General features: G+C 39.1%; 1 protein-coding gene across 2 annotated transcripts in view; it reads left to right on the top strand.

Annotated features, from left to right (window-relative positions):
• Positions 1-8677, top strand: part of TRANK1 (tetratricopeptide repeat and ankyrin repeat containing 1) — a 48708-nt gene extending 40031 nt beyond the window's left edge. For both annotated transcript variants that reach the window (XM_048298745.1, XM_048298752.1), the window contains exons 20-24: positions 654-786; positions 1643-1788; positions 2806-5882; positions 7453-7554; positions 8498-8677. In XM_048298745.1, the coding sequence (XP_048154702.1) occupies positions 654-786; positions 1643-1788; positions 2806-5882; positions 7453-7554; positions 8498-8610 (3571 nt within the window). In that variant the 3' untranslated portion in view covers positions 8611-8677. The remainder of the gene's footprint in view (positions 1-653; positions 787-1642; positions 1789-2805; positions 5883-7452; positions 7555-8497) is intronic.
• Positions 8678-26791: the final 18114 nt, after the last annotated feature.

Below are 26791 nucleotides of genomic sequence, written 5' to 3'. Positions count from 1 at the left end.
AAGGTCTGAAGAAATGCTGTTACTGGAGTTAGTTGAGATTTTATCTTCCTTAATTACATGCTTTATGTTAGTGGCCTGGGTTAAAAGTATAAGGATGCTCATAAAATTTCATGATTGTAGAGAAATTGTTGATGGGACTGATAAAACTTTTTGTCAGTTCCCTGTATGCTGGGGTGCTTGTCAACTGCGTAAAATTTGAGGAGAAGGAATTTGATGTATTAGGATATGTTGACAGAACATATGTAATAATGAAGCTGCCAAAGTTGATTTTTTTTAATAGAGGTATTAATGCTGGTGTAAAAAGCTTAAGTAAGATCTTCATATGAAATGTTCTGTACAGTTCTGATTCTCCAGGCTTGGTGCTTAACAGCAGAAAGGAGAGAAAAAGTTAAGAAAAGAGAAGCAGTACAAAATCACAGTACTATACATTACTTAAAAAAACCTCAAAAGAATCTGCCAGAGCAGTCATATTTTGGAACAGATTTCTGGACAGAACAGTGTCATCCCAAAATATAACTAATTGTAAGATCATAACTCATCAGGTAATGTGTGAAGAATAATGTGTGATGTCAGTGTTGGTTGGATTCAGTGAAGATCACATGATCCTAAACTTAATTTGGATGTTAGTGGTAATTTTCTCTTACTTTCTACAGGGAGAAACAGATGGAATATATGACATTGGCTAAAACTTACTTGGAATGTGGAGAACCAAAACTATCACTAAAATGTCTGATTCAATCAAAAGAGTTCCGTCTTTGTGCAGAACTGTGTAAAAAATTAGGAAAGGTATTAAATCCTCACCTTTTCACTTTCCTTTTCCTACAGCTTGTTTTCCTCTCCTATTACTCAGAAAGTATTAGTATCTTTTTGTGTCACGGTAATAGCTGAATGAAACAAGCTCTTTAAGCTGGGCTGTTCAAAGAGAATCATTTGTCAGAGAATAGGCAGAAGAGGAATGAAGTGGAGAACGATGCAATTATGAAGGCTGGCTTTATTTCTTTGGCTTTCCTCAAACACCATCATCAGTCATTTGCAGTCAAAAGTTAGTGAAATGACTGATGTCCTGAAACTTAAGCTGTTGCTTCATTCAGTACTCTGATGATACTGAAACTTCACTGATTACAGCCATTTAAATGGAACCTTAAAACTTGGAAATATTAGTGTGTTAACAATATGTAATATTTTTTATTTGCAGTGTATTTCCACTAAAAGAATGTAAAATAAATGTTCCCATATATTTGAAGTTCAAGGTACAAGGCTAGGGTTCTCATTCTGCATCCATAACTGTTTTAATTTAGTACTATCCATTCTGACAAATTTGTAAAGCATCAGAAGCATGTGTGGTGTTTTCTAACAACAGGCAGAGCTGGGTAGATAGAATTATTTTGAAAATCCTGTATAATACCTTTCATTTTACACTCTAGTTTTTCAGACACAAATATTTTGAGTTTTTTCTAAAATATTTTGAAGTTTTAGTGATGGTTACTTTAACAAGTATTTGATTACATTCAGATAGTTTAATTACACTTTATTAAAGTGTACTTCTTAATGAGACACATGATGGAATGACAAGATTTATTCTGTTCCTATAGTTTTGACTGTTTACAGCACTTCAGTTTCATTACTGACTTCTGCATTGCAGATGAAAGATGCTGCAGTTTACTATCAGAAAAGCCAGTGCTACAAAGAAGCATCTGAATGTTATGAACTAATTGAGGAGTTTGATCTGGCCATTAAAATGTATTGTCGGGAAGAGCTCTATGAAGAAGCAGCAAAGGCCGTTGAAAGGTGTGTCTTGCAAGATGGTATTGGAATATAATTATCTTTTCCATTTCCAAATTCCATATAATGCAGCTGGTTCACTGGGAAATTTTCAGAAGGGTTTTGTCTGCTGACTTTGTTTTACATAAATCCTTTGTGATGTACCTTTAGTAATGGTAGCTGCTTTTTTGAAGGATTAAAGCTTCTTTAATATGTAAAGATTGTTTGATGACCAAAAAGTTCAAGCATTAAAGGCACTTTACCAACTAACAAGTTTTTAAATCAGCCCCCCAAACCATTCATGCAAATTTATCAGCATAGACACAAAAAATCTGCACTCTGAAGTTTATCATGAGAAGATGATAACAAAAAGCTAACGATAATTTACTCACCCAACAGGAAAAAATTACTCGTTCTCAGCTTGCAGGAGAGACTATTTCACAAAACTGGCTTAGGGGATACCTTAATAATTTTACATCAGCCATTAACAATGAATTACTGAATATTCTAAAGTGCATGTTACGAAAGATGCAACCAGGTGTTTTGCTCAGACACTCAATAAGCTACAAAGTATATGCAGATACGTACAACAGACTTGAAAGAATTCTCTCTAAACTGACAAGTTTATGTAAATTTTACAGAATATTGTATATATTGACCCATGGAGAATTCACTGAAACACATATTTATTTATAAATGGAAGATTAACACTGATAAAATGTGTTGAAACAATTTTTACGTTGATTTGACAGTGTGGAGAATGCTTCACTAATGCTGTAAACCTTGTGATCTTGTTTGTGCCAGAAGTTTTAATAATCGTGATTCTGACAGCCTCATGTTGTAATTAATTTCCTTCTGTAGATCTTTTAAGATGATGTGATCCTCTTTTGCCTGGCTGGCATATCACATGAAACAGTTGGCCTTTTTGAAGGAAGGGCTTCTAGGAGCAACTGTTTGTTTAATGGTTCTTTTTTTTATTGCAGTGCTTTTTTTTTTGTCTAGATTTTTCATCTGTGGTAGTAAATTGATGTATCTGTATTTCAGATATGAAGATACGTTGAATGCAAAAGGACAAATGGTTTCCAAACTCTCCTGTACAGCAAATCAGTTGTATTTGGAAGCAGCTGCAAAGTACCTGAGTATGAACAGGACTGAGGAAATGATGCAAGTCCTCTCAAAACTTGATATAGAGGATCAACTTGAGTTTCTGAAGTCTCGTGGATGCTTGCACCAAACAGCAGACTTACTGAAAAGGAAGGATCGCCAGGAGGAGGCTGCAAAGTTGATGAAACAACACGGGTTTGTTCTGGAAGCAGCCAACCTCACGGCTATAAAAGAGTTTCGTGCATCGTGTTTGCTTGCTGAAGCGCGTGCCAGGCTGAGTCGTGGTTCAGAATTACACCTGGGGAACGTGGAGAGCATCCTAAGAGAAGCCCTCGAACTCTGTGAACAAACCAGGCAGAAGTCTGGCATTGCTGAGGCTGTGTTTTTGCAGGGAGCTCTGAAAGGAGACTTCAAGAAGCTGAGCAACGCGTACAGTCAGTTCCTATCTCTGAACCACTCTGCTGGTGCAGTTGAAGCTCTCTTTGCATTATGTCGCTGCAGCACTCCTAGTCAGAACATCCTCTTCATGGCAGCACCTGGCTTAATGGCTCTTCTGAGTCTTGTTAGCGGTCTGAATAAAGCAGCCACCAATGCAGAGAAAGATATGGTGAAGTTATGCTTTGCCTATTTTGGGATTGTCCCAACAGGTGACAGTTGCCAGGTGTCTCAGAATGAAGCTGAACCCATTCTCAAGTTTTTGTTAGACAAGCTAAGTCTAAAAGAGAGGAAGGCAAAAGGTGATTTCTCAGTAAGCACAGAGAAAGTAAAATCAGCTTTGAAGCAGCACTTGTTAAGCAGGTTGTGCTTTATCACACGTGAGTTACTGAGCAGGAAGTACCCTGATATTTGTATGAAGTTCATTGCCGGATTGAACTGTGAAGATGAAACCTGTGAGGGTTACCACAAGCCCTTGTTGCGCCATGAAGCAAAGACAATATTTCAGTGTAAAATGCATCTGGTGGCAATAAATGGACTGTTGTTGGAAGCCACATGCACTTTCCCTAAAGAGCTACTGAATCAGTGCAAAAGCTTCAAGGACATTTTGACTTCTGACATATATGCATCATGTAAATCCCTCCTAGGAATGTTTTTTCCTAATCATTTTCATTTGAGAATACTGTCTGAGAACCCAAAGGCATGCAAAGAAATATTGCAATTCAGTAGTATTATTTCCAAACCTTGTAGAGAGATGTTGAAGAAGTACATCACATATAAGTTTACTAATGAAGACACTGCAGCCAGAAGAGAATCAACTGACTTGTGGCTAAGTGCCATGAAAGTTCTTATCTTATCTTCAGGATATCCTGGAGAATTTGAGAAGCTTCTTTTTAAAGAAGAGGATGATTATAACAAAGAGCTAAAGTTTGCTTTGGCACAGGCAAAAAGTTCCCCAAAGAATAAAGGCCAGGGAGAAAAGACCAAAGGAATAGAAGGCAGACATGGTATGTTGCTACCTGACAAAAATGCTGAAAATGCAGGAAGAACACACTTGTGCTTCATTCGACTTCTTGAAAATTCACTTGAGCAATTCTATGTTCACAAGAACCCGGAAAACTGTAAAAGATTTTTTTTCCGTTTCATGAATGTCCTGATCAAGAAATGCACAAGATACCTGATTCCAAGCATAGGAAATACGGTGATGTTGTTGGAATTCCAGTATATTCTCTGCTGTGCTGTCCTGATGCGACTCTCCAAGAACATTATTCTCAGCCTTCCAAAGAGTTACATTGCTCTCCTTTATTACTGGGACTTTTTGTTCAGACGCAAGGACCATTACAAAGAACTTAAAGACACATTTTCTATTATACAGGAGTACAGACCAAAGGACACAAATGCAGCTGTATACCGTTTCAGATCTCATCTCTGTTACCTATCAGAAGTCTTGTGTGGTGTTCATGGAAGGTTCAATGTCCTCCTGGATGCATTCAGGGATCCCAACTGCATAACTTCAGGGGAGGCTGAGCGGACAGTAGTGCTGTGCTTAGTGATGTTACTGAATGCTGACCAGGTGCAGAGTTCTAAAGATAGATCCCTCTTACGCCACCTCTTTCCTGCAATCAAGGCGATGCTGGAATCAATGAGAAAAGCCTCTCCCTCTAAAGTACCTGGAAGATTGCTGAGGGTCGTGGAACAAGTGAGTGATGCTACACATGTAAGAGAAGTTGCTGCAGGCCTGCAAGAGCTGCTGACAGAGCGAGATGAAGAGCACTTGGTTGACTGCCGCTGGAAGTCGGACACTGCCTACACTCAGGGGCATTCACCCATACGGGGCATCCAGTATGAACGCGTAAACCTTGACAGATTTATAACCTCTTTGGATGAAACAGAATATGCTGATGAGCTGGAAGAGGAATTTGAAGAGGTTCATTGCTTAGAGGACCAAAAAGATCCCCTGGAAGTCATTGCACTCAGCAAGCAACAGAAGCAAGAGCAGAAAGCATCTGCTCAACGCCAGCTGTATCGTGTGTTCCATTTCATTTCTCTATACATGAAGTGGAAAAGGAAGGCCCGCTCCAGAGTTCATCCTGTTGCAATGAAAGAAGAGGAATTTTTATCAGAGATATTCAAAAGAGCAGATATTGACCAAACCCAGTGTGACCTCTGTGGAGTCAGATTCATCCAGAGCTCTGAGAACTATTTCAGCCGGTCAGAAAGCATGGAGGCAGACACTTCTGAACCTCTGACACCAACAGAGAACAGTGGGGAAGAAAAGTTGCATGCAGAAGGAAATGCAATTTCTGTGGCCAATGAGGCCTACATGGAGCACAGAAACACAGAAGAACACACAAATAACCATGCTGCCTACAGACACTATGCCGAGTTTTTCAGAACAAAGATAGATCCAAGAATACATGATGGACTGGAAGTAGCGGAGGCCATTAGAGAAAGGGGTTACACCCGAGACGGTTTGGCATATAAAGAAGGTTCCAACTTATGCCAGAGGAAAATCAAAGAGAATATTAAAAAAATTTCAGATGCAGTAGAGGAAATATATGAGAAAAAAGACTGGGCTAAAGGTAGGACCTTTCCAGTTTTCTTTAAACAATTTAATATGTAATTTTTTGGCCAGACCTCTAGACCTGACAAAACTCTGTTTGAAAATCTTAATGTGGTCAAGAGAAAGGTACTTCAGGTAGCTGAGGAAAAGAAGAACTGAGAGAGCTGGAAATACTGAAAATGTATTCTAAGCTCTTACAACTTAATAAATTACATAGTACAGGTAAAGTGAATAGTAGTGATTTTTTATAGGTAGTAAAGTGAATTTTAACCACATGGTCAGGTGTACTGTGTTCTCTAAACGTACATAGTTTTACAGCAACTTCACATTTTTACTGACAGGTCATCTTTACTAATTTTTCTACTGTTTCTACTGTTTCCTATTTACTTCTTCCAGGCACAGTAATTTGGATATGCAGGGGTAGTAGCATGGTGGGAGTACTTGGAGTCTTTGACTAAGGGTATCGCTGACTATTCTGCCCTTGAACTTGTAATTTTGCTAGGGCTGAACAGACATGGATACTTGACTACAAATCTGTGGTGTGTCAGGTACTCAAAGGCCACCCTGGTATTAAAAAGTTCGGTAAATTACGGTGCTTGAGGTACATATTTTGATATTAGATTCCCCCGCCTTATATGCTTAAAGCATTATTCTATGCTGATTTTTGCAAGCAAAATTGAATTACTGAATGAGTGGCCTAGAAGCAAAATTGTTTGGTGTACTTACTTCAGGAAAGTGACAACTTAAATCATAACATTGTTACTGGCTTCAGTTGTAGAAATCCACCAGTCCTGTCAAGTTGTCATTTTGCCTGTGATGTCTGACAGTAGTGAAAACCTGTAGTATTTGATATGTTCATCAGCTCTGATCAGTGAAATACGTTAAATAGTAACTAAATGTTAGGTTGTGCTCGTCACGTGTAAGCTTTATCTTTAGTCCGAGTGGAAAGTTTTACATATGGATGAAGTCCATGAAGTTTTGCTTATTGTTTACTTGGCTTTCTGCTCAGTGAACCATGATAGTGATGAATAAGAGATGTAGTAGGCTTAATTAGGTAATGGTGGATTTCGTTATGACAATTGCTTGATGAATGTTACCTTGTTCTTCCACTCAGTGAAAATATATATACAGAAATTATATAAGTCTCTGAGATTACTTTTTCCTCTCTTTATAACAGGCATTTTTCAGGTTCTTAATGGTGCAGTTCAGCAAAAGCTGCAACATCTCAGGTCCATGTTTGATTTGTATAATTTCAGAGAGATAACGAAAGTCAAGAACTTTAATACCCAAAAATAAAGTAGAATGTTTTCAGGATTCAGGTGTAACTCAAAAAGGGCAGCACAAGGATGTAGAACTTCTCTTCTGACAGTGCTAGTAATGCTGATTGGAATGGGGAGTAATACATGCATGATCTTCATCCACACTAGTGAAATATGCCCCGTATGAGATCACTGGCGACCGTGACTTCTGGGTTTGCAGCATCATCATCCAACATGGCTCTGTGTAATGTCATTTTGTGCTTGACCTGTAGCTGCTGTCCATTTCTCAGCTAAGTGTTCTCACAGAATGTTAACTGTGCTCCATTACAGCTGAAGAAGTAATAACCACACACGCCAACAAATTGGATGGCACCATTGATGATGCTCGTAAGTGGCTGAAGCAGATGGACTCTCACAGGATAACAGAAGAAGGTATGTTTTAAAACTGCACAGCTTTCTGGGCCCACTACTGAACAGTAGTGGTCTCTAAGCATCACTTCAGTCTCCCTGTCAGCAGCATTGCAGATATTCGCTGAGCTTTGAGAGGCAGCCCCACAGGGGCCCTCTGGGAAACATGAGATAACCAGGCTTTCCTCAGTGGCTCTTCAAAACAGGGCAGCTGGTTGCAGGACGACCAGAGTGGAGCAAGTCTTCTCGCTGGCCCTCGGTGGATCCCAGCTTGTGTTTGTTTCTTTTATTTTCACTTGCATTTCTCTTGGTTTCTTACAAAAAGTAGCATACATTGATGCAGTCTATTGCATCACAGATCTCTGAGGGCATGTTTAAGACTTCCTTGTGCCTCCCTGAATGTTCAGGTTTAAACATATGTTTAGGTAGTGGAATTACAACAATTGCAGAAACAGGCAGCAATGAAGTGATCAGACTTAAAAAATGGACCATATGTAAAGCATTAAAGTAGCTCAATTTTAGAAAAATTGGTTGTGATTAAAGCCTTGTGTTGCATCTTCTTATTCCAGCAGATATGGGTAATAAGACTGGAGGTGCTCTTATAGTCCCAAAAGCAACCTTAGAGTCTGTCTTGAAAGTCAGCAAGCAAATGTAGTGTCTGCTGAAACGGAATCTTGAGAGAGAGATGAGACAAACTTCTTAGAAAAGTCAAAGGAAATAACAATAGAAACAGATTATCAGTGTGAAAATTAATTAGTAGTACAGCAAGTGTCTTAGCAGTTGCTGCTTCCTTGCAGAGCTCTTAAGCACATTGTCATATTAAGCTAAATACTTCTTAAACATGATTATGCACATATGAAGGTATATTGCTGACATATAAAATAGCAATGGCATAGCTTGTCATGCTGTTAAGAGCAAAAAGTGTTGGGGTTTTCCATTCTGCATTAATTTATTGTTTTTAATATAGGCTTGGTGCATGATAAAGACTTGGAAAATGAAGTGGAAGATGAAATTATGGCTTTTGAAGAACTTGTCCATAAAAAAATCTCAAGGAAGAAAGGAAGACATGGGAAACTATAATTTGAAAAATTATTCCAGATGGCTATTTTATCCTCTTAACAATCTAAGTTTAGAATGAAAAAGTTTTTAAAAAATAGAGGGATGGGATCAGAAATGGGAAGAATCTGAAGAAAAAGAGCAGCTTATGCTGTGTTTTGTTTTGGGTTTTTTTTATTGCTTGTATTGTGTCAGAATAATTACCTATGTTATGATAATGTAATTGTTAAAACCTATGACTGGACCAATTTCCTTTCAAACCTGTGTGGTAGCTTAAAAGTAACAAAAGCCAAAGAAACAAGCAAGTAGAAAAAAATATTAATGTTCTGACTTATCTCAGGGGTATTTTTCCACTCAGTCTTTTTTTCTTCTTCCTTGTAAACTTGCATCATCATTCTTCTGAGCTGGAATCCTCAGAAAAATTGATTGATAGTTTCTCTGATTTTGAGTGTCCTGGTATGTTTAGAACTTTTTGAGTCTTCAGGTGAGATACTTACAGTATCCCTCTTTTCTATTTTTATAGACAAGAAATCTCTAAACACATTCATATTTCTGACAGTGTATATTCTTCTGATTAGATAGGTATGAAAGTTAAGGGTTGTCTTATTTGATAAAGTTTTGATATAAACTTCTACCTGTACCTGTTGAAAAAATGGATAATCTTAATTTCAAAGAATGTTACACATTTTTAGTGCTTTATAATTGTAAGGTTTAATTGATACATTTTTGTAATGTATGATGTTTTTATAAAACCTATAAATTTTTTAAAATCACTTGATCTTGTCTTATTTTTTGAATGCTTTCCAAAAGCCGTATGAGTGGGATTTGTAAATTGGGTCCAGAATATCAGTTTGTTCTGATGGGATCTCAGTGGATCTCCAGCATACTGTAGTGTGCTGGTTTTGGCTGGGATAGAGTTATTTTCTTCCTAGTAGCTGGTATAGTGCTGTGTATTTGAATTTAGGATGAGAATAATGTTGACAACACACAGATGTTTTGGTTGTTGCTGAGCAGTGCTTACTGTAGGTCAAGGACTTCTCGGTTTCCTGTGCTCTGCTAGAGAGCAGGTGCACAAGAAGCTGAGAGGGAGCATGGCCAGGACAGCTGGCCCCAACTGGACAAAGGGACACATTCCACAGCACAGAAACATCTTCTAAGCACATGAACTGGGAGGAGGTGGATGGGACGGGCTGATCACTGCCAGGGAGGGGCTGAGCCTCAGTCAGGGGAGTGAGCGATTGTATTGTGCTTCACTGTTTTTCTTGGGTTTTATTCCACCCTCTCTTTTTTATCTCCCTTTTCACTAAAATTATTATTATTGTCATTAGTACTGTATGTTACTTAATTTCAATTATTAAACTGTTCTTATCTCAACCCACAGGTTTTACCCTTTCCTCTGATTCTCCTCCCCATCCCACAGGGAAGGTTGGAGGGTGAGTGAGCAGCTGTGTGGTAATTAGTTGCTGGCTGGGGTTAAACCACAACACGTAGTCTCCTTTAGTAACCCTTTTATTTAAAACATTTGTGTGTTAAACATAATTAGAGTATTATTTAGTTGTTGAAATATTTTGCCTTTAAAAGGGTTCCTCTTTGTATACATAACAAATTGCTTCAATAATTACCTTTTGTCAAAAACATAATCACTCATTATTATGCTCAGTGTTGTGGAAATGGGACATTTTCATGGGTAAAAATGAAATGCTGCTGTAGAATGGAGCTACGTGGGTAGCAGTAATAATTTTCTATTGCATTGTAAAAGATTCTTTCCAGGTGTTTCTTCTTAAAGAAGTCTTATTGCTTAAGCAAGCATTTAGAAGATAGTTTAGAAACATACATTGATGAAATGTAATGCAAGTCACTTGCACTGTACAGAAGTCAAGAATTAAGAAAGCTGTATCATTAATGTAACTAATTTGGCTTTGTTTTCTGTTATAATGGGTATTTTGCAGAAACTTTTCCTGTTTGGTTTATCAGCTTCACTGTTTATGTTTGTGGCAGTAAACACTACCTAAACCTTTTAAGGACAATGACAATTTCAGAATCCTGGCTGGCCACATTTTAAAGACCTATTGATTATACTTTTTCTTTCTCTTTATGGAAAAAACCCCCAACTTAAACACTATCGTGAAATACCAAGCAAAGGGGGAACAAAGAAAAAGAAATAAGAACAGAAGTTGCCAAGAACTTAATCTTGGGTACCTTTCCTTGGGTACCTGTGATCCTTGATGTGGTTCCATGCAACCCACTGGTTTTTCTCTGACTTTGAATCAGCACTCCCAGATGGAACTTATTTCAATAACATATGAAATACTGACTGCTAGACAAAAATAATGGGAATTAAAATTTCAGAGGTGACAGTTTCAGAGATTTATTAGGTCAAGATTTCAGTAATGTTCAAGCAGAGATGGGAAATCTAGCTGGATCTCCAGACCAATATCACTGCTTTAAGGGTTTTTTTCCCATGTGCTGATCTGCATAAATAAACATGAACCTTCCCTTTCCATGGCAGTCTCTTCAGATAATAGTTATCTCAGTGCATTAATCCTATTTACATGTTACATTAGCAAAATGAGAAAATGAGTTCATCCAGATATACCCTTAGGTTGTGGGGATTTTTTGCTCTATTTTTTTCCTTTTTTTTTTTTTTTTTTTTTTAATCTTTCCCACCTCTGGTGGAAGCCCCAGTGTTCTGGCATCAGCTAATGCCTATGACTCAAAAGGCTTAAGACCCACGACAGGTGCCTTGGTATGTGTGAGATGCATATTGCACTGAAACCTTGGAACTAAGCAGTGGATGCAGGCTGTTGAGCTAATCCACCCACTTCTGCCTGTCTAAGCCATGTTGAAAAGAATTTTGAAAAGGCTTCAAAAGCTCAGAAACTGGTGACTTAAAATCCCTCTCCCTGGTGATACAAAAATGACACCTAAATGAAAAAGAAGAACAAACTATTTGCTGCAGTTGGAAGATGGGGTGTGTGGTCCTAAAGAAGACCAAGTCTCCAAATTTCAGACTCTCCAAGAAAAAAAATCTCTTGCTTGCTTGAATCTCATATTAATACAAAGGACTGTGTGGTAAATGATGTGTACTTTTCATCTTTTTCTTTTATTTCTCTTAAAAACATTTTTTCATTATACTGCCAAACCAATACATGCCCACAGTTTTATTCCAAAACACTTTCCTAACAGTCAGCTGTTACAAACTCTGACTCAGCAAATCATTTAAACACTTGCCATTTTTTAAGCATTTGCTGTCATTCCTAAAGGGAAGCCTTTTACCTCTGTACTTACTGAAAATATAGGAGGAAAGAAATTGTCTTATCTCTGTAAATAAATTGAAAGGTTTTCCTGCCAGCAACCCCTGTAAAAGTATTTGCTGAAAACCAGTAGGAAGCACCCTTCATTACCATGAAAGGGACCACAGCTGTTGCTACCGAGCTTCAACCTTTTTTTGTTGGAGTATTTAGAAAGGTAAATACAGAAAAAAAGAGCTAAAAAAAAAATATAACCAGCAACAACAAAGTGGCAACTAAAATAATGATAGACAGGGACACACTACTGTATCTGTATTCACTGAAATGGTTATTGCTGATCAACACAGGAAGGATGTAGACCTGCTAGATGAGTACAGAGGAGTGACATGAAGATGGTAGGAGGGCTGGAACATCTCCCATGTGAAAACAAGCATGAGAGAGTTGAGATTGTTCAGCATGGAGAAGAAAAGGCTCTGGGGACACCTTAGAGTATCTTCTACTACCTAAAGGTGTCCTAAAAGAGAGCCAGAGAGGGACTTTTTACAAGTACATGTGATAGGACAAGGGGGAAATGCTTTTAACTGACAGAGGATAGGTTTAAATTAGAGATTAGGAAGAAATTATTCTATGAGGGTGATAAGGCACTGGAACATGTTACCCAGAGAAGCTGTAAATGCCCCATCTCTGGCAGTGTTCAGGGCCAGGTTGGATGGGGCTCTGAGCAGCCTGGTCTAGTGGAAGGTGTCCCCGTCCATGGCAGGGGGGTTGGAACTACATAGTCTTTGAGGTCCCTTCCAATCCAAACTGTTCAATAACTCACTTCTCATTAAAACCTTCACATCTACACTTACACAGCAAGACCCAGAGACACCTTGGTGTTAGATTTATGGCATGTCTGTGTTAGCTTGTAACTCAGAAATATATTAGCAAAGTACCAGGCAACACCCCTACTCTTTATCTTCTTCTGGTAGATGGCAGAAATTTTGAATATCTTCCCTCTCTGTAAGAGCTGGTGTGGTGGGGAGTGGAAGAGTTTACGTACTTTAGTTTGTAGTTTTCATGACTACATTCGTACACCAAGATTTCTGACTCTAGACATACTCAACATCAATGTGAAATACTTAAAGAGTCAGATACCTAAACACCAAAGGAGTTGAATTGTCAGATTAATAACCATTGCAAATAAGTATTCTGTGAATCGGAGCATTTATTTCAGTTTTCTGACATGGACTTCTGTAACTGTTTTCAGCCTGTCATCTGAACATGCATGTACACAGGTAATGTCTATTCATATTCTTACCTTTGCTGTGTTCATCCTGCCTTGTTGCAAGAGGATGGGTTGCAGTGTCTTTGAAGCCTGTTACGGTCATTCTGTGCTGCTTGATCTATGGAAATAGTTCAAATTTCTTTGGAAAGAAATTGGTAGGAGATTCTTAACCTCCCCATATCCCATCTTCTGCTTAGGCCACACACAAAGTTTCATGGTTTAAAGGTGTAGTTGCTAGTGATTTAAGTAATGTTGCTACTCTAGACATTTAGAAGTTCCTTTCATTGGTTGTCTGATCAACTGGTTTCTAAACTGTCCTAAGTAAACCAGCGCTGAAACTTTAGCAAATAATTGACAGAATTAGGTTGCCTCTTCAACATTCTGCAGACAAATAGTGATACCACAGTTTTCATAAGGTCTTGTAGAAGTAAATCCTTGCAATTCTCTTTCAGGGAGGGGTGAGTAGATCATTACTGAAGCTACATTACGTGAGTATAGTGCTATATACCACTCTATACTATTCATTGTAGAATTAGCTGGTCTTGTACTACATTAATGGTAGTTTTGGACAGGGTCCACAAAACTAGAAGAGCCTTTGAACACAGAGTAGCTTGACAGGATGCTGAAGCAGAGTAATTCAGGTGCCTAATTTCTATGGAGAAAGTTGGGTACCACATTATGGTTTATGGAGCAAAAGAGCACTGAGCTGAAAGGTGCTGGTGATCTGAAATGGCGTTTCAGATACCAGAATTCGTGCAGAAAGGAAACTGCAGAATACAGGTAAGTTACTGACCCTGGTATCACTGGAGCTTTGACTGGGGAAGTCTGGGTGAAGGAGTGTCTGAAGTGTGGAAACCTTCAGGCATCTCCCTGTCAAAAGAATATATCAGAGTTCTTCACTTTCACCAGGAGACAGACAAAAAAAAGTTTGCTTGGAGGAATACGTGATGATGAATACTTATGTAACAGCTAAGTGGCTGGAATACTTCTCCAGGCTGCTGAGACGGCCAGGATTCAAACAGCCCTCCCAGGAGGATGCTCTGAGCCATCGGATGCCAATTTGCCTAGAAAACATTCACTGCAGCTGCTGCTGAAGGTGCCTAATTCAGGATATTTTGGGGCCAGAGAGAGGGTGGAAGTGGGACCCATTTGGGAAGGGAATGCATGCATTCAAGTTGCAGGTGTTAACACAGTAGTCCTACACATGAAAAAGATCCACCAGATCTTGGAAGGGGACCTGCGCCTCCAGTGCTGGTGATGCCTGGTTTCCAGGGTGCGGTTGAGTTCCCTTTCTTTGATAAATGACTGCTGAATTCATTGTGCAGTGAAACAGTTTCAGTAAGAGAGGTGGGATTGCCAGCAGCCCCCCAACCAGGCTCATTGCTGCTAAGTGATAGGTGGATGTGGAGTAAAACCTGGATCTCCTGTTCCCTGGGAGAACGCTCTGATTCAGGAGCTAGTCAACAGTGACTGTTTTATGAAGATGCCCATGGTATGCAAGAACCTTGGGGAGTGCTTTATTGAACTAAAGTAGATGATGAGAAAGAGCTGCCTTTTTCTGGATCCTGGTTGGACTTGGTGGGTACGTAACATGTTGAGCTACCGAATTTGTCAAAATATGGCAGTTCTGGGCATATAATAGAGGTACAGGGTCAAACCAAGTGTGGTGCACACCAGTATCTTGGGTTTGATACTGGGCAACGGCTAATCCCACCCATTTGAAGCCCTTTCCTTTCCCCCAGTCATTCTGCTGCTGTGTAGGGTCACGTTCAAAGTGACATTACCTTCAAGGTAAGGAATGCTGCGTTGCAGGCCATACCCATACTGATGAGGCTACTCCTGCCCTTGTGTCCCTTAAATGCAGATACTAATATTCCTCACATAACTCCATCAGTTTTAGAATTGAGAGATCTTAGGGCAACTGGTGCTTTGCAATCTTGTATGATAATCTTTCACTGGAGCAAGTAAGCAGTGCTGTTGAATTTATTCGAACCATGATTATTGGGCGGATATAAAGCACTTAAATACTTAGTTTTAACAAATCATGCAGAACCATATTTTCCACAAGGAACTCTTGGTTAGAGACCTGCATAAAGAACAGAAAGATCAAGCTGAAATAAATAAGTGCGTGCCAAAAAACAGTTTCCAAGTTGCTCTGCTTGTCTCTGTAAATAACATGCCTGGGTAACTATCACTTTTTTTTGACCCTGTCACTTTGAAAGTCTCTGCTGTTTGAGCCAGTGTTACTCAGACAAGATTCAACACCAGCTAATAGGAAGGAATTTCCTGATGTTACGTTCACAGTTTGTCTCCATTCTTTACTTTTGCTGGAGGAGTCTGATGTTTAAGAAAGGAATAAACTTGTAGTACAATGAACTGTACCTGTGAGCTGGGGTATTTATAGCTTCATGCAGCAGTCTGGTTGCAGGGGCGAAGAAAAGTCTTTGGTTGTTGTGTGGAATATGTTTTGCATTGTGAATTAAAATTAGGTTACTGTTTTTTACTGAACAGTGACTATCGATATGGAGAGGGGATTTTTGCCTATCTCCACCACCAGCCTAAGGACATAAGTCCTTTATGGCCTCACCTTGCCCACTTGGTGTTGTCTAGTTCATAAATTGCTAACTCTGCCTGTTTTTTGCTGGAGGATCTTTTTGAAGTTCTTGTGTCTTTTGAATAGGCAAGATAAACATGATGAACTTCCCGCTTTTGAGGACCTGGGTTGGACAATCCCCTTTGTCTGGCAGGAGCTGTAACTCTCTTGAGAAGCTGTCAGGATTGACTGAATCTTGTCCAAGGCTGGGGTCACCACCTGGGACTACTCACTGTTCCCCAACTGAAAAACATTTTCTTCTAGGAGTAATGAGTTTTTAATAGGAGCTGTAATCACCTAGTAATTTAGCCTCAGCCTCTAATTGGAAACACTGATGTATCTGCTTGTCTGAGTGAAGCCTTTTGATTGAAACTACTAGAGCACAAACTGAGAAAGTTGTGTCCTTATGGAAAAAGGACACAATCTGTCCAGGTTCAAAGTTGTAGTGTGGACCTCCATCCCCATGATGCCTTAGGATTTTGGCTTTTATATTTTTCAGATCCTGTACTGCTTTAGTGTGTAACTCTAAAACTCCATATAGCCTGTTAGCTACTGTTCTCCCATTCTGGTTAGACATAACAAATCCTCTCTAGGCCTGAGACTCAAGGACACCTTGTTGTCCCAGGCCCCGAAATATGTAAACAAAGCCTCTTAAAAAGGGGAACAAACTTGGGGTAATGACATCATTACCTGAAATTGTAATTGGAAGATTAATCCCAATATGCGAATAGGCCAAACTTATAAAAGTGTGAAAAACCCATGCCCCATCGTCCATTTTGAGTGTAGCCCTAGGGCTCTGTCTGCCCATGGTCTACCTTATTGAAGGCCCTTCAATAAATACCTGCTTTTATCCTCTTAATTTTGTCTAGCCTCTGTTTTTAGGTAGGCCCCCAAGGCATCACCATTATTCCTTCTAACTAAATTGGGGTGAGAAAGAAGAGAAAATGCCATGTCTTGTGTGATGCTTATCTTCAAAGCATTGTCCCAAAATATGGTTCTTCAACCTGGTGTGCATGAGGGCATTCCAAACATAGAGTCAAGGTATTTATTTACAGTTCTGCACAGAAAGGGATGCTGGGTGGCCAATCCACAAAGCCATCATGATGGCTATCAAAAATTTTCACTATTTATACATTTTAACAAACAAAGGTATTAATATTCACTTGCTTCAAGTTACACAGTTCTCTTATTAATTAGTATTCTGTCTTCTGTTGGTTGAGTCCCTCGCTTCTTATGCTGATTGGTCCACGTGCTCAATTTTTCTCTTCAGATAGTGGGTTTCTTGAGTCAGTGGTCACGAAATCCCCCTGCCAGAACTACCTTTTACCCACTTGGAGCTCATTTCAGCACAGTTGCTTGAGTTGACTTGTTAGTTTCTTCCTTATCTTGGGAGTTTTTCCAAACGTCCTTGTGGCCCGTAAATTCTGCATTCTTTTTGTCTACTATAGTAATACATCCTTCTCCCCTGAGATCATTGAAATGATCAAGCCCTAAATCTTAACAAGGCAATTCCACCAACAACCTTTCTAACACCTGGGTATTGCAGCCATCCCCATTTTTTAACTCATTCTGCAAAGATTACTAAAAAAATTACCTGAAATGTGGAATAAAATTATCTGTCCACCTAGCTTGATTGATAGATAGACCATTATATGTACTCGAGGGAAAAATAGTTCCTTTGAGCATTCAAACTGAAAAAAGTCCCAAACCATACAAACTTTTCTCTTTATGAAAGCTGCAATATCCACAGTAAGAATTAAGTTGGGAGGTTTTTGAATTTGAGAGGTTTCACCTCAGTGATAAATGAGATGTCGTCTCTCTTTTTTCCTGATTTTTTCTGTGTTTCCTCTTTCAGCAGCATCTCAATTCCAGACCTTGAGATCTGGACTAAAATACTGTCTGAACACAGGTTTTGATATTCTGCTTAGTTACACATGGTGAACAATTTTGTATTCCATGACCACAAACTTCCCCCCACTCCTCATACTGCCAGATTCACCAATTTAGAATTGTTGCACAATAGTTGGCTTAAAGCCATAGGATTGCACTGTGTGTTTAATGAAATTTGATACCTTTATTTCCTGAGTTTTTTCGACTGTCTTCAGCCAAACCTAGTTTTCCTCCCCATCCAAGAGTACTTGACTTACTGCTTTCTTTAAAAGAAACAGAAAATGTGAAGTGAGCACTTCCTTCCAGGAGCCAGATATCAAAGATAAATACCAACTGGCCGTACGACTCAGGATTAAACCTCAAAATTTGGAAATAGTGAGATGTATGACTGAATTTGACTGTGGCAGGGAAAAGAGGAAGAAAAATAGTCTTTATTGTCAGATATCGTCTGTTTCTTTCTGTTCCTAATAGGTAGGGTGGAGGTGATCAGCAGTGAACACCATGTGGGATTTTACAGCAGCTTTTTAGTCATTTAGTCAAATGGGCTGTAGAAGCCTCTTCTTACACAGGGGATTAGCTAAGAAGCAATGTCATATTTCAAAATGAAGCACTTGGGCAGTGGGTGTGTGTGGAGGAGAGAGTGGGATTGTGCTGTAAAAAGTGCTCACATTTTTAGCCAGACAGCAGTTCTGCAGCAAATAAAATCTCTCTCTCCAACAGATGGAGGAGAGGTGAGTGGGAGGGAAGTTTGGAAGCGCACTTTGTCATTTCTGTTCGCTCACTGCTTCGTCTGCAAGGGAGAGTGCATGAAATACCAGTTGATAAAAGTGTGGAATAAAAAGTGTAGCAGCATCAAGGAGATAGAGGCAACTCTCCATGGAGCAGCTTCCATCTGGAACTGTCAAAATGCTTTACAAACACCAGACAGCTGAGCTTTGTGATATCCCGGTGGACAGGTATTGATAATTCCTATTTAGAGATTAAGAAATTCAGGAATAGAAAGTGCATGGCGAGATTTAGGTGCAAAAGAATGTTGATTTGTAGGGCTGGACTTCATGCTATTGTCATCTTCTGCTTCCAGTACAGGACTTCACTCCCTGTATGTTGTTCAGACTTTGACTAGCCGCCTGGAGTAACATGGACAGTTCTGCCTAACCCAGCCTCCCCTTGGAATACACTGCAATTTGCTTTCCATGAGCAGGCTTAATTTACCTATCACTTTCATTAGAACTGATGACTTTAAAACTCTCCTGGAAAGCAAATGTTCTCATCTGAAAATGGCAGGGAGAGAATCACGAAGTGAGAGTATCTGTATTGTTTCCACCTGCAAAATTTTACTTATTCCTCCCTCAACCTTTGTTTTAAATAGGGGGTAGGGGGGAGTAAAAAATCATCTCTGATAATTTGTTGCAATATAAATTAATTAGCTTTCTACATTTCCTCAAAAAAGGGCTGCTGTTTCAAAACAAGGTCAAAAACACGGTTACATGAAGATATATGTATTTGGGTGAAATGTTTAAACATGAGCTCAGAGAGAGCTGTAAGTTCTGCTGCCCCTGCACTGGAAGGAACTATATTTGCACCCAGCATAAATGCTTCCAAACACATCTTAATCTTATTTATACTTGTGGAAAAGTGGAGTAAACCTGGTAAAAATCAGATTACTTCCATTGCCATAAAGGCAAAACAAGCAAAATCAGTCAGGTTCTTGAGGTCTTACTGCAGGGCAGATAGGTCTCAATGTACAAGCTGAGGTGTACTTTCTGAACTACACCAACCTCCTGACCTGTTCATCTAGTCAGAAATCAGAACAGGGATGTTCTCTTGCCAGCTGGACTGGACGTGGATATTACTGAATGGAAGGCTGCACAGCAATGAAGCTCTAGTTTGCTTTCTCAGGCTCTAGAAAGTGTTTATTCCTGTGGCTGGGAGGGTGTGTCTCTGTACATAGGAGGATTTCCTCAGCTGATGGTCTCAAATGTTAAGACTGATTGCTGTTTTTCAGCCTTTATAAGGTGATTCTGCCTGTGTTGCACAAGGGCCTGGTGTTCTGGCTGATTGATTAGGTAACCAAAACATGGATTCACCCCTGGGTTTATGCTTTTGAACTGTGCTATCTCAGATGAATCAGTCCTGTTTGTTCCTGCCTTGCTAAACCGAGGTAACAAAATACAGTCTGCAAATGTCTGACATTCATAATCTGACTATATTGCAAACTATTTATATCATTGCAAACTATTTATATCTTCAATGCTGACTCACAAAGCAAGGTATTTCACTGAGGCTGAAAGGGAAATGACCCTGCATCTTTTCCAGCTTATTTGTAATTTCATTTTTTTGTCCCTCTTTGGGGATCTCTGTCCTACTTTCCATCACACATATTAGCCTTGGCCGATTGATATGACAAGATAAAGAGCCTTGAGCAAAATCAGCCTTATAAACAATGATAGAAAATTATTTTGCTTCATGTATCAGGAAAATACCTTAAGCAGAATGGAAGAGCATTAACTGACCCATTTCCAGACTAAGTTATGAGTAGGTTAACAAAGAAACGAAAATGTATAGTTTGCTGGTTTATTTTTCTGCCTTGGTATGAAAAGACAGAATAAAACAAGAGTGGCTTCAAAAAAGAGCTACAGCTGGGCCCACCGTCATGAATACTTTCTACTAAAATGTGTTTACTGCTTATGTCCTGAATATTGCCATGAAAATGTGTATTGCAGATTAGAGTTATTATGAAATCCTTGTAAATTATGCCAAGGAAAATATCTGTATTTGTTGTCAGTCACAGAAGTCCAGTCAGTGTAATAGGCGAAATCACCTCTTGTGATTTGGTGCGTAGGATTTGCTGAAGGAATAAATTATATCCTTTTTTCTGCATGAAAAGCTAAATTCAATACAAGGACCATTAGAACTTGACAAGTTGATTGGGTGTTGAAACCTGAGTGGAAGAGAATTTACAACCTAATGACAAACCTTGAAGAGGAGGAGTTAACCTCCTCTGCTTCTAGATGTCTTGAAGGACATATGACCACAAAGAAGTCCTTATTCAAATAGTTTTAACTTCAAAATATAATTCAATAAATGTGTTGTTATTAATCATAATATTCCATGTAATTATATTTATTTGCTTAAAGTAATCAAGTTTTTGCCTATTATATATAATTGATATTTCCATCCAAATTAGCTTAACTCAAATCATGAATAGAAGGGAATCCCCTTAGAAACAAAAAGCATTATCTGCCTTTTTCTAATAGAATACAGTCTAACAATTAAGTTACCTAATATACATTCTTCTGGTTACCAAAGAAAAGGTACCAAATTTAGTATAAACGCCTCACTTACTTGCAAAACAGCATGCCTTAATAATTGCTAAAAGTGAGAATCAATCTTCAGAAAAATAACTAAGTATAACCAATGTGAGATAAGAATAAAACCACATTTTGAATCAGGATGTGTTCTTTGCTGAACTAAATCATGTTAAAATTAGCTTTTCCAGCCTTACCCATATGTTACCTTTCTCTTTGAGCTCTTGTAGGATTTCTGTGCATTTGATGATAGCTGCATTTGTGAGGTTGGTTTTTTTTTTTTTTGGTTTTCTTTTTGGTATCAGTTGAGTAATGAACAATTAATAGATGACCTCAAATGATGCGCAGATCTCAAATGTACATCTTTCTTTTCTGTTTAGTGAAAGCACATTAAGGCAAATGTGTTCAGTGAATGTGTTAGGCACTCAAATGCCTGGTGCTTGGCTCCACAATGAAATCCAAAATCTGTTCAGAAATATATACAGTTCATGTAGAGAATAAAACTCTTCAGGATGTGATCCAGTGCAGCCATTACACTTGTTTTATGAGATCAGCTAAAATGTACAGCTGCTTCAAGCTAGGCATGTGGAAATAACGGGGAGAAGAATCAATGTCTGCCTGAGGTGCCCTGGTGTCTATATGGGATCCATCTCCCTGAGATACCTCCTAGAGCTCCATCCTGAAGGCAACAGTGAAATAGTAGGAGCATTTGTACACAAAATGGTAGCACAGAGAGCCTTTTCTTACCCGGAATATTCAGACCATCAATATCTCCCACTCTGAGACCATAACACAAAGCCAAACTGGAGGAAAGGTTCCCTCTAAAGCCTGGTCCTTTCATGTAAACAGTCATTAAGAGACTTACTGGGTGAGAAAGTCAGGGGGTCCAGGGACCAAGATCTTGCTGCCCAATGCTGGGGTGGTGAAGCCTGATTACCTCTCTTCACTAAATTCTGCACTAAACAGCTTCTGGATAAAACAAAGGTGCTCAGAGAACTTAGATGTGGCTGAGGGGAAGGGGAGATGCTTAAGAATGTGATTTTGGTTTGGTGAACTTAAGTCTCATTTCTATGACTTTCAGCTCTTAAATCTAGTCCTTGGTCACTCCTCTGAGAGTTTAGAAGTAAAAGAACCAGCTCCACTTTGTTTCTCAGCACATGAGTACTAATTGTTTCCCTTTGGATTTATGCCATGTCATCTAATATGCAGTGAATAAACAAAGCTGTAAGTCATGTGCAATCATCCCCAACCTACTGGAGTTACTAACAGCACCCACTCACAGACGTTTTAACAGAGACTCAGCTTTCCTTTAAATTCTCTCTTGGAAAAGTGGCCATAAAATATCCCAGTCTCAGATAGACTCCATTCTGAAAGAATTCTTATTGAAAACTTTCAGTATTTACCACAGCATGATTCTCCCTAAATTGTCCTCCTTTGGAGTGCTAGCTGAACATTCAAAACTAATAAGCTGATAATATTGCCTCCAGAAAATTTCTATGCCCTTGTAATATAGTTGCTTGTATTACTGTAACACATAAATTTGATTGAAACCTTAATTTTTTTACACGTCTAAAATGAATTAATTCCCATTACTGCTTTAAACACACCCAAATTTAAAATATAAAGCAAGAATTTGTTGACATGGTGCTGCTCTTTCCCTTATCAGCTCACTGGAGAGGTAATTTTTTGTTACAATCTTGATTTTCAAGCACAGTTCACACTCACCACAGGACATGAAGTACTGAGTAGAGTGAAATAATGGGTGTAGCTTCCTTAAATCTTCCAGTAGAAAGGGCAGGGGAATAGCCAGTCTGCAGTCTTTTCAAAACATAATATTAAAAATGGTTCTGCACAGACTGAATTCAGTTCCTCATCTCCGATTCTTGGGAGTTTGTCACACACTGGACAGTATTGATGTATGACCAATGTGTGCATTGGCACATGTATGATCTATGTATTTAATATACTCTGTATTTAAAGATACCTGAAACTCCAGATATTCTCAGCCAGTTACTTGAAGTAGGTGAAATTTATACATGGAATACCCATTTTCCCTTTAAAGAGCAGAGTCTCTACGTTTGTTCCTGAAATGAGCAAAGTTATCCATAAAAGCTTCTCATCTCCTTGGTTTAAGCAGACAGACCATGAGTTTTTACATCTTGGCTGACTCTCTCTTTTATTCATATTTGATGGAAAACTCAGTAGATAATTCCAATTACTCCGATACAAAGATGGAATATTGGTCTCTATCTGCAGTTTCACACAAATGTCTCATGTATGTCACACTTCAGCACCAGCTTCTTGTAAGGGAAATGCATCCTTGGAGTGTGTTTCACAGTCTTATGGTGATCTTCAGCTCAGGCATGAGAGGATAAAGCCTGGCTAACAACTCTGATCAAGTTTTCATTGTAAACTTCACTCCTTTCTCTATGAAAACCGTAAGACAGATGCTGTATTTGTATCTTGTTAAGTAAATAAAAGACATAGCTGGTGAGATGTAGGATTTCTCATTCAGCTTAGCTGGCACAAACTATCCACAGGGCTTTGCTGGTGATGTGAAGAAGTTGCCTGGGTAGCAGAATATTGTCCCCAGGCTCCCAGGCTGAGAACAAGTACAACACTGCAGGCCTGTTTCTAATAAACATAGAGGGATTAGAAAGTGATTGCTTACTTTGACCTTCTTCACTTTTGCTTCTTTCCTTGAGAGAGATTTATGGATCATTTAAGGGAGGGAAAAGAAAACATGTTTGCAGGGGATAATTTAGAAGTGAACTTCAATTTTTGGGGACTTTTCATGTTTTTTTAGACAAACTACTGCTTAACTAGATGAAGTGTTGCAGACAACAGGTGTTCACTGCATTGTGGTGTCTTTGTTTGAAGTGAGGTGCCACATGGACTTTTGTGAAGTGATCTGCAATGGATCTAAGATGGCTGTAGAGAGACTGAATTTTCTCAGATGGAAATTGCAACCAGTGTTTCTACTCTCACCTTTTCACCATTAAAATGTCAAGTCTAATTTTCCTTGGTTTAGACAGAGAGTGTCAGGAACACTGGAAAACGAGAAAAGTATAAATTAAAGGTTGTAGCCATCTGTAACCATAACAATAAATATCATTGTCTGTACAGTTGATACTTCATCCATGTCTTCTGCCTGAGAAGACTGAAAAAGCATTCATGTCAATGCACTATTCCTCATTATTCTGCTCGTACAGAAAAATTTTATCCCTTTCAGCAGGAGGAAAATTGGTCTAGTCTCAGGTCTTTGAGTTCAAAGCAGTTTAAAATCTTGGCATAGCTGTTTAGGAATGAAATTTGAGTGGAGGTCTGATAGAAAGATGGTTTTCATCTCTTGCAAAATGGCTAATTTAACGCTATAACAGGTCATTTCTGCAATGGCGCACCTACATTAACTTCCAGTTTGAATCTCCCATCAAAGCAAGACATTAAAAACAGCATTGGGTAGAGCAGTAGAGAATGAGCTGGAACCACAGATTTGTGTCAGGGAAGGAGGGACAGAAAACTTTAACAGAACATCTTATGCCAAGTTCTGTTCCAACAAAATGTCTCTGAGATAGGGGCAGCTCTGATCTGACTGATGTGGGAGATGGAATGATGGATTGTGCCCGCACCATTTGATGTGTGAGCTCATTATGTGTCTGAAGGACACGTGGCAGAGGAAAGGCTATACTAAGCAGAGTCCTCTTGTCTGAGTAAGCATAGTTTGGGATACCCCTCAAATTTTTCTCCCCTTTCTTGAGGGGAGAGGGACAAAACCAGAAAAAAATTATCTTTCTGCCATGTGGCTGTGTGCTAAAGCACCATATCCATAAAAAAATCCTAATAAAGCACTTAACTGCCTGTTCTTGCCTTTTGCATCTTTCTCCTTGACTTAGGTATGAATACACTGGCAGCTATATAGAAGCACTTTTAGAACTGCTTTCTCTGGGGTTCATTAGGGCCAGTGGAAAACCACACACTTTCTCATTAATTTTCACCTTGTCCAGTTATGTGCATCTCTTGCACTCTAGTTTTAAAGGCTAAATCAGGAAAGCAATGAAATTAATGTATAAAAAGCTCAAAAGCTTATAAATAATGGATTACATCATATTGGCCTAGGAAGCAAAGAAAGTGCTATCAAAAAAAGGTGACAAGTCTTTTAAGATGCTTTTCTGAGGAGTCAAAATTAATGCCATGTGCTGATTTTACTATGTTATCCTAAGATTGACAGTGTGTCTGTGGTCCCTATCAGAAAATCAGTGAGATTTAAGTGAGTTTTCTGTGAGCAGGGGGACTAATCAATCCTGCTTTCCTATGAATTGTCCTTTGCCTCCAGTCTTACCTCTTCCTTCATACTTTCCTCCAATTTGAATAATGTCAGCCCTCCACTATGTGCTGTTGATGCAGCAGCTGTCGATGCTATCCCAGAAAAACAGGGCCCAGGCTAATGTGAGGCTGCCCATGGATGATTACATATGTTCTACTGCCAGTTGGTTGTCAGCAGTTGCATCTGTGAAGAGCAGCTACATCCTGGTTGCTTCGCTCCCGTGAGGGAAAATAATTTGGCTTCCTATGTGCTAGCCAGATTCAAGTTTTCAGAAAATGTATACAAGACAGTTAAATTTCAAATGTCTACTCTCTTGTCAATTTTGGTAGAAATTAGTCAGTGCTGTCAAAATTATTGGGCAAGGAAAGGGAAATAGACAAATGAGAAATTGAAGAGAAAATCACAGCCTCAAAATTCTTTTTTTCTTGGGAATTCAGGCCTGAAACAGTTAATGCCAGTATTGCATATTTGTCTGCTGCTTCTTCAACCTGTAATGCTGGTATTGTCAAGGTACTCTTTCTCAATCAGGAGGGCTGAGCATTTTTTTATGGTAATGCAATTTCTCATATAACTGTAGCTGAGGCTTCAAAAAATACTTGTTAGATTGTGAGATTAAGGAAATATAAAAAGTAGCCAGGACAGCTTCTCCTGTTTTGGTTCTCTTGATGATTTGATATCTCGTTCATCAAAGTCCAGAATAAATAGCTCATTCTAACTGGGGCTCCCAAAAGTTATGGCACCAGTGGCACCAGTTGTCCTAAGCATGCAGAGAAGGAGCAGCTGGTGACTGTTTTTACACACAATCTTCCTCTAAATATTAGAGGGTGCTTTGCAATGTGATATTATTATTTACACCTCAGTAATACCAAGAGGTCCTAGCTGAAAGTGGAGCCTGAAGGTACAATTTTTTGGATCTACAGTGCTGTAGGAGAGAGTCCTGTTCTCAGTTTCCCTCTGTCTATTTCCTCCAAAATATCACAGCTAATTAGGAAGAGGAAAGGCAGGCGCCATGAAATGAGGTGACTTGTGCCAGGCTCCAGAGCAGATCTGTGCTGTGTGTCCTGAGAATAGAGCTCAGTGTCGTGCTGCCCAATGGGAATCTCTTCCCTGGATTCCCTGGCTGCATCTCAAGGTCCCAACTAAAGTGTTGCGTTTCTAATACGGTTTTACAAAACTCAGAAGTTTTAAGGAAACATTATAAAAACGTGGTAAATATAGACAACTCTTCAAAACATTTGAAATACTCTGGGTACAGCTGAGCAGTATTCATTCACTTTAATGCAAGGTTGTTAAAATCTTTATTGAGACAAGGGGAGAAAAGGGGGGGGGAAGTAATTTGTTTTCAAGGATTCTGCTTCATTGCGTGCTTTTCAGACACTCATGATTTGTCATTCGGCTGTGATTTCTTATGAGAATTACATTCCTAATAAATACATTTGTGTTTACCTTGTCATTAGCGTAAATGTGTGAACACTCCATGCATTTACCATGCACAGGCCTTGTGAAAGTCTCTTGGCCTTGTGAAAATGACACAGTTTTTTCCCCCGACACATTCTATTCTTTAATATACTT

This window comes from Corvus hawaiiensis, chromosome 1 (assembly GCF_020740725.1).
Source record: "Corvus hawaiiensis isolate bCorHaw1 chromosome 1, bCorHaw1.pri.cur, whole genome shotgun sequence".
NCBI classification, from domain to species: domain Eukaryota; kingdom Metazoa; phylum Chordata; class Aves; order Passeriformes; family Corvidae; genus Corvus; species Corvus hawaiiensis.
This window is presented reverse-complemented; position numbering and strand designations above follow the sequence as displayed.